General features: G+C 35.1%; 1 protein-coding gene across 1 annotated transcript; it reads left to right on the top strand.

Annotated features, from left to right (window-relative positions):
* The first annotated feature begins 2,442 nt into the window (after positions 1 to 2,442).
* Positions 2,443 to 4,269, top strand: LOC124898543. Its single transcript, XM_047412178.1, has 5 exons — positions 2,443 to 2,991; positions 3,091 to 3,189; positions 3,299 to 3,428; positions 3,737 to 3,872; positions 3,963 to 4,269. The coding sequence occupies exons 1-5, from the start codon at positions 2,443 to 2,445 to the stop codon at positions 4,267 to 4,269; spliced, it is 1,221 nt and encodes a 406-aa protein (XP_047268134.1).
* Positions 4,270 to 8,227: the final 3,958 nt, after the last annotated feature.

Genomic DNA, 8,227 nt, shown 5'->3' with positions numbered 1-8,227 from the left:
ACAACTCAAGTTCTTAGTTATTTATGTGTGCTTAAATAGAAATTGTTCTTGTGTGTACTGATTGGTAAATGAATTACTTGTGATATAAGAGTAATAACCTTTTCTCTTTGAGTAGAGAGTGATTAGGAAGAGTTGCCTAAGTTCATTGTTGATTAGATTTAATCAGTGTTGAAGGTCCTTAGCAGAGTTGTCAAGATGAGCTTGTAGTAGAGTTATTACAACCAAAAGGAACCTAGAGTTAGGTTTATTGAAGACTGTAATCAATATTTTTACTATAGTGGATTTTGAGGTTCTTGTGAGGGAAAGCCATGGTTTTTCCTTCTTGAGTGAGGGGTTTCCATGTTAAAATCTTGTGTTTTTACTCTTCTTGCATTGTCTTTTGAGTCCTGGTTACTTTACTATATTTTTCCTATAATTAACTCTAAGGGACTTGGTCCCTCATAATGTGATAAAACCCTCAAGGTTTTAAGACACTTTTTTATCTACGGCTTGAGTTCATGCACCTATCATATCCAGATACATATCTCTTTGGTAGGGGGTAGAGGAAGATGCTATATTGATAATGTAACCTCTGAGTAAAACCCAATGACAGATTATAGTATTGATGTTATATATAAGTTTGTTTATGATTATGATGATACTTATTATATAACCCTAAAGGCTGGAGGTCAACTATGATGACATTTATATGCGACAAGGATGGAGGACATTGTGGTTATATGTTGAAACCCGACAAGGCCGAAAGATATGGTGAGACGCTATTAATACCTAGCAAGGCCCAGGGATATTTTAATGATTGTATTGATACCCAATAAGGCAGAAGGATTATTATATTGATGTGCCTATGTGTACATCTTCCAGTTCGAGTCCAGATAGCCCTATGTATGGTAATTATATACCCGTAAGGCCGAAGTACGATTACGATGATGATTGTTAGGATAATAATGGCTATGATAATGATAATTATGATGATGATAATGGTTATTTTTATTATTATGGTTATGTTTATGAAGATTATGGTATTGTGTATTCTGTTGCATCCATCCTTGCATGTGCATTGCCTATCACTAGTATCTGCCTGTATTTATCAGCCTATTAGGGGGTTTGCATAGGTATAGGTGTTGACTATGACTTGTGGCCCATTGGATATTGATTGAACCTTCTAAGCCTAGGGCGTTAGGGGCACATGATAGGCTTGGCTAGGTATTTGGTTATCCAGACTAGCTGGTTACTCGTGTTGTTATTGACATTGTTATTATCATTGTTACGATCACTGTTATGGCTAGTTTATGATAGATTGGTCATTAATCAGGTATCAATATTCGAGGAATGATTCTAGCCTTTTCTATTTAAAATATGAACTAGAACACTAAGTATTTTAGCTCTAGCTCCTACTATGGCTATGAGGTCTTAGCTATATGTAGCTATGGTATTACTATATATCCCTTTGTTTCATTGATTCAGATTGTATATTCATTCATTAGCCTTGTATACTTATATATATCTTCCTTCTGCTTTAAATTTTTATATTGGACAGTGATATATGGTATAGTGTTGAGATTTCTAAGCATGGCTAGAATAAGATAGTGCATTCTTATTACTCCCTTAGCCTTACTATGTTAGTCTCTTGGACATGATTAGGATAGTTTATCCTTATTATCTCATTGGCTATCTTATATGGTTGTTGGATATTTGGACATAGCTTTCTATTCTATTTATATGTTGTATATATCTACCTTATCTTTAGTGATCAGTCAGTAATTGCTACTAATTACCACATGTTTGGTACTCACTGTTGTTATCACTGTTGGTGTGTGCGTCGTGCAGAGAAGCCATTGTTTTGAGACTTAGAGTGAACTCCTAACGTTCAGAGTATTACTTATCTCTCTCTTATGTACTGGACTAGTCTCTATGTGAACTAGAAAACCTATTGAACATGAAAGGACAACCCTAGCTAAGGAAGCGATTTCAAAAAATCTCTTCATATGTTGAATCATGGCTACTAGCTTCGGTGGAGATGATCCATCAAATGGAAACATGAAAAACAAGCAAGTAGAAGTAGATAAGAAACAAAGTATGGCACCAAAATATGCAGATCTATTGTAAGCAAGGCCATACGTAAATGAAAATATCAAAGTTCCACCTAAACCAGCCATAATGGTGAATGGGGAGTCAATAGTGACATGGAAATCATCTGAAGTTCAACCTTTAATTATACAAGAGCATGTACAATATGCAGTCATTGGTAAGTTCTCTTATAGCAGGCTGGAGATTATTATTTTATGGAAAATAATTCCTACTCAGTGTGGCATAAAAGGGAATTGTACAATAGGGGTATTAGATTAAAGGCATGTTTTGATAAGATTGAATCAGCTAGAGTATTATGTGAATTTGTTATCAACAGTAGCTATTCATATTAAGGTCAATGATGTATATTGGAAAATGAGAACTCTTAAATGGAACCCTTGGTTTGAACCAGATGTTAAAACAATAATTGGAATTGCATGGATCTCCATGCTAGATCTACCACCAAACTTATTTGCCAAAGAAGGAATTTTTTCAATTGCTTCAGCAAATAGGAAACCTTTGATAGTGGATATGGCAACTAAAAATCACACAAGGCCAAGTTGTGCAAGAGTGAAGATTAAAGTGGACCTGGTCGCTATGTTACCCCACAGGGTAAAGATCAATGAAGAAGATGATATAAATGGAAAGATTAAATCAAAGTGGATCAGTATTCGATATGACCATAAGCCCAAATACTGCCAGGAATGTTGTTTGCAAGGTCATGATGAAAATACATGCTGGAATACTCACCCAAAAATGCATGAAAAAATTCAGGAGCAAAGAGGAGGTAAGGAATATGGTAAAGAGAAGGAGGAACATCATAGGGAACAAGGACAAATAACAACAAAGGAGAATAATAGTAATCAATGGTTACTCAGGAAGAAAAAAACCAAAAAAGATAGATTTGGTCGTATAGTTGGGGAGGTTGGAGATAAGAATGATGATATTCAGAAGTAAAATTCATTTTATGCTTTAAATTAAGAACAGCATGAACATCAAAATTAAACCACCAGCATGTTGCAGAATGAAAACACCAAAGACTGTGTGAATAGAAGCTTTGACAAAGGTGAAATAGGAGAACAGGGAGAAAGTGGAGAGAGTATTAGAGATGAAAGGGAAGAGGTAGTGTAGAACAACAAACAAGAATATCAACGAAGTCAATTTCATAATTAGGAGGAGGTAGTGACAGGAGAAATAACAACAAAGTGCAGAATAGCAATAAGATAATCAGGAAGAGGCAGTGCAAAACCATACCGAAATAGAGAAGAGTGACAATACAGAGTTGGCTCTAATGCAATATGATCATACAGACAAGAAGGAGCAGATAATAGAAGATGTATTTCCCATTGCAGTGGATGCAGGTAATCTTCTGGAGTTGGTTAATAGTAAGAAAGCTAATTTAGATTAGGATAACATGGCAAATAATATTGAAAATGCAACAAAAGAAGTGGATTTATTACCATAACAAGCCCACTCTTTGAATCAAAAGCATGGAAAAAGACAGAAGAAGAATAAAAAGATAAGTTCAAGAAAAATGTAGGCAAGGAGTCATATGTCGAAATCATTATCAAAATGAATTTTTTAATTTCAAATATCAGATCAGCTAACACATAGAAAGCATTCACAAGCCTGATTATAATGCATAGAAGGTTATATTTTGTCTTTATAGGTTTAATGGAACCTTTTCAGGAGAGTCATCTTGTAGAGGATTATAAAAGGAGATTGGGTATGCAGCATATAGTGGTGAATTGCTCAGGTAAAATATGGGCTTTTATGGATCATTCTATTGAATTTACTATATTAAGGTATGAAGAATAGCTAATTCTCTTAAACTGGTAGATCAATCTATTAGGGTAGAGGTTTTTGTTTCTTTAATATATACAAAATGTAGTCAGGATGAAAGTCTATTGTTGTGGGATTCTTTGGGAGACTGCTAATAATATGCAACACCCTTGGTTAGTAGGAGGTGATTTTAATATTATTAGAAGTGAGGAGGAAAAGCTTGGTGGACCGCAGGTAACAGTAGCTGAGACACATGACTTTAATCACTATATTAGCATTTGTAATCTGGAAGATTGTGACTTCAAAGGAAGCAGGTTTACATGGTGGAATGGTAGAGTGGATGAAAACTATATTCTTAAAAGGTTAGACAGAGTACTGGTTAATGATAAAATACAGGAGCTATTCCCTGTCTTAGATTGAAAAATCTAGTTAGAAGTAGCTCTGACCATGCTCCAATATTGCTAAAGTTTAGCACATCATGTGAACAATTAATCAGACCAATCAGATTTCTAAACTTTTTGTTGAAGGAAGTCTTGTTTAGATGTTATCAAGGGAAGATAGAATACTAAATATGAAGGAAATCCCTTTACAAAATTTCATCAAAAGATGAAGAAAACAAAGGTTGCACTGACTGAATGGAGTAAGCAAACTTTTGGAAATATTTTCCAAGAGATTGCCACTCTGGAGGAAGTAATTAAGGTAGGGGAGCAGCAGTTTGAGATTGATCCATCAAGTATTATTAGAGCAAGTTTGTCACAGGCTCAAGCACAACTAGCAGTTCAGATAAAAAGGAAGGAGGAGTATTGGAGACAGAAGGATAATTTTGAATGGTTTAAAAGCGGAGAAAAGAATACTAAGTGTTTTTATATTGTAATCAAAGGGAGAAATGCTAGATTAAAGATAAACAGAATTCAGAATGCAGATGGGATTTGGTTGGACAAATAAAAGGAAATAGCTGAAGCAGCAGAAGTTTTCTTTCAGAAATAATTTGAAAAATAAGAGGTTGTAGAAGATTTTACAATGTTATATCAACTACCCAATCTAGTCACTAATGATCAAAATGAAGAATTGAAGAAGATCCCAACATTAGAGGAAGTTCAGCAAATAGTTATGGGATTAAACAGGAATTGTGCTGGAGGTCTTGATGGGATAACAGGAGCATTTTTCTAGGATGTACGGAGTATTACGGGAGATGACCTACACCAGATAGTTATAGCTTTTTTATGTGGTCAGGATATTCCTAGATTTATCACTCATACTAATTTGGTTTTACTTCCAAAGAAGTTAGTGGTAAATACTTTCTCAGATCTAAGACCAATTTCCATTAGTAATTTTGTGAATAAAATTTTTTCTAGAATTATTCATGAAAGAATTAAGGGTATTCTTCCCCACATAGTATCTGAAGAGCAAGCTGGTTTTGTGCAAGGAAGGTTATGACAAGGTAGCATGGTTATTTATGGCTAAAGTACTAAGGAAGTTAGGTTTTTGTGAACTATTAATAGATATGGTGTTTAGGCTTTTTGGCAAATAATTGGTATTCCATTTGTTAAATGGACAACCAAAGGGTTTCTTTAAATCCACCAGAGGTCTTAAGCAAGGTGATCCCCTATCACCAACTCTATTTATCATTGCAGCTGAGGTTTTATCTACGGGATTGAAGAAACTATTATTTAAAAAGGAGTTCAAGCCATTTGGGATGCCTAGGGAAAGTACTAAGCTAAATCATCTGGCCTTTGCAGATGAGGAAGAACTAAGAACCTTGTAGATAGTGAATTCTACTCTAGAAAAATATGAAAGAGTTTCAGGGGGCAGAAAATCAATAAGGAAAAAAGTGCCATTTATTTGCATCATAGTGTTTCAAATGGAGTAGTAGTGATGGCAAAAGTTGCTACAAGTATTTTGAGGCAACAATTTCCTTTCAATTACTTGGGATATCCTATATTCTACATGAGGAATAAGAAAGTGTACTAACAACATATCATAAATAGGATAATTTCCAAGCTACAATCCTAGAAAGGGAAGTTGTTGTCTTATGGTGGTAGAGTAGTACTTATCAAACATGTGTTACAAATTATACCAATTCATTGTCTGTCAGTGATGATCCACCTAAGAATACCATTAATACTATTCAGAGGACAATTGCTAAATTTTTTTGGAGTAGTACTGTAGGTGGAAAAGGTAGACATTGGGTATCTTGGAATTCTATGTGTCTTCCAAAAGCAGAAGGAGGATTGGGTTTTAGAAAAATACAGGATGTATCAACAGCTCTTTTTTGTAAGTTGTGATGGAATTTCAAAACACAGAAGTCTATTTGGAGTATTTATATGATGAACAAGTATTGCTGAAAATATCATCCAAAGGAAGTTGAATGGAAGGCGGGTTGTGGTTCTTAAGTGTGGAAGAAAATGTTGCAAGTAAGGAGTTAATAGACCATCTCATCAGTTAGCAAGTAAGAAGAGGAGATGTTTATTTGTGGTATGATAATTGGAGTAGATTAGGGGATCTGTATACTATCATTGAGGAAAGTTATAAATAGGATGAAAGATATCAGTGGGTTAAGAACATGATGACTAATGGTAGGTGGAATGAAGGACCTTTAAGGAGTATTTTTGCAGAGGATATAGTAGCACATGTGATGAATAAAGTTATAATAGGGGGATTTAATGATAAAGACAAGCCAATTTGGAGTTTGGAGGCAAGAGGTAACTTTACAATAAAATTTGCCTTGAACTATGCAAGGCAGTGGGGAGAATCCAATGAAATTTACAAGCAATTATGGATAAAAGGGATGCCTTTAAAAATTGTGTTCTTTATGTGGAGAATATGGAAAGGAAGGATTTTTGTGGATGATATTGTAAGAAGATGGGGGGGTTCATGGTCCTTCCAAGTGTTGGTGCTGTCAAAACCCAGCACAAGATACCATTGCACATATGCTACTGAGATCGTATTCAGCTAACAAGACTTTGTCATACTTTTCTTCTTTTGTAGGAATAAATATACAAGGAAGGATCTCAAGAGAGACAATCTATGCTTGGTGGAATGCCCAGGTAAAACAAAGAGAGAAAGCATATTTCAGAGCTATACCAACAATTATAATGTGGTAATTATGGAGAAGAAAAACAACAGAAAACATGAAGGGAAGGAAGCCAGCATGCATAGGTTGATTTTCAATGTTACAAGACATCCAAGGATGCTTCTTAAAGTGAGAAAACCATTGATGGAATTTGCGACAGAGTGGCCAGTCATATTATATCAACTAAGTCAGCTAAAACCTAGAGTTATAACCAAAATTATACTTTAGGAATTACCAGAATATGGTTAGTGTAAATATAAAATAGATAGTGCATCTAAAAGGAATCCATTGAACAGCTCATGGGCATTTTGCTTAAGGGGTGAATATGGAGACTTAATGCATGCAGAGGGAGAAATTTTGCAAGATACAGATAACATGATAACAGAAGCAGAAGCTATTAAAGAAGCATCACAGCATTATAGTCGGTCAAGGCAATACAAGGTTATCATACAGACTTATTCATTGGCTATGCAGAAGTTCTTAAATCAAGAATGTGAAGTACCATAGATGCTAATAGATGCAGTGAATAGGGTAAGGATACCACTACAACACAAGCGAGTACAATTTAGTCACATATACAGAGAAGGTAATCAAGTGGATGATTATATAGCTAACTTAGCATTTGAAAAGAAAAGGTTCCTCTTTACAGCTTTCAACCAGCTACCACGTCCAGGTAGAAAGTTACTGAATAGTGACAAGCAACAATGTCCATATCTGAGGCTAAGAGTAGTAACATGCTAAAAGGACTGGAACGGATATAGAAAATGATTTCACTAACATCTAATATACAAACAAAGCTGAACAAAAAAAGTGAAAATGCTATGCCTATCTACACCAGCCAATAAAAAGGGAATCTTAGTAGAGCAGGGGTCACCAAGTCAGATCGAATGAAGGCAACTGAATTTCTTATTCCTCTTCAACTATCAATGGATCTGAGCTTCCTAGTATCTCAATCCCAACTATATCTACATAGGGAGAAACAAAAGAGAGTCAGGGATTCGATACAAGTTAGAAGACAAGATACTCAAGGCAGAAGGCTTACCAGAAGAAATAAACAAGTTTCAGAAAATGAGACCCTCCTTTTAAGCAACAAGACCTCGAAAAGGGTACTGAAGATTTCACCTAAACAAAACACAAGGTCAGAAGATGAAGTTCATAAGAAGAAATAGAGAAGATAACTCACTCATGCAAGAAGAAATAGAGAAGATAACTTACTCAATCAAGCAGAAATTAATTTTGGACGTAGTTAGGGTCACCATATTTTGTTCTCCCCCCTTACAATTATTCACCCACGATGATGGTTCA

The sequence above is a fragment of the Capsicum annuum genome, chromosome 5 (assembly GCF_002878395.1).
Source record: "Capsicum annuum cultivar UCD-10X-F1 chromosome 5, UCD10Xv1.1, whole genome shotgun sequence".
NCBI lineage: Eukaryota > Viridiplantae > Streptophyta > Magnoliopsida > Solanales > Solanaceae > Capsicum > Capsicum annuum.
The sequence above is the reverse complement of the archived record's forward strand: the minus strand, read 5'-3'. Positions and strand labels throughout refer to the sequence as shown.

Bases quoted from the DNA above. Each gene is read 5' to 3' on its own strand.
- LOC124898543 (XM_047412178.1), top strand. From the start codon at position 2,443: ATGAGAACTCTTAAATGGAACCCTTGGTTTGAACCAGATGTTAAAACA. The intron at 3,429-3,736 runs GTAATCTTCTGG...TTGTCTTTATAG, and splicing joins TCCCATTGCAGTGGATGCAG to GTTTAATGGAACCTTTTCAG. The intron at 3,873-3,962 runs GTATGAAGAATA...AAATGTAGTCAG, and splicing joins ATTGAATTTACTATATTAAG to GATGAAAGTCTATTGTTGTG.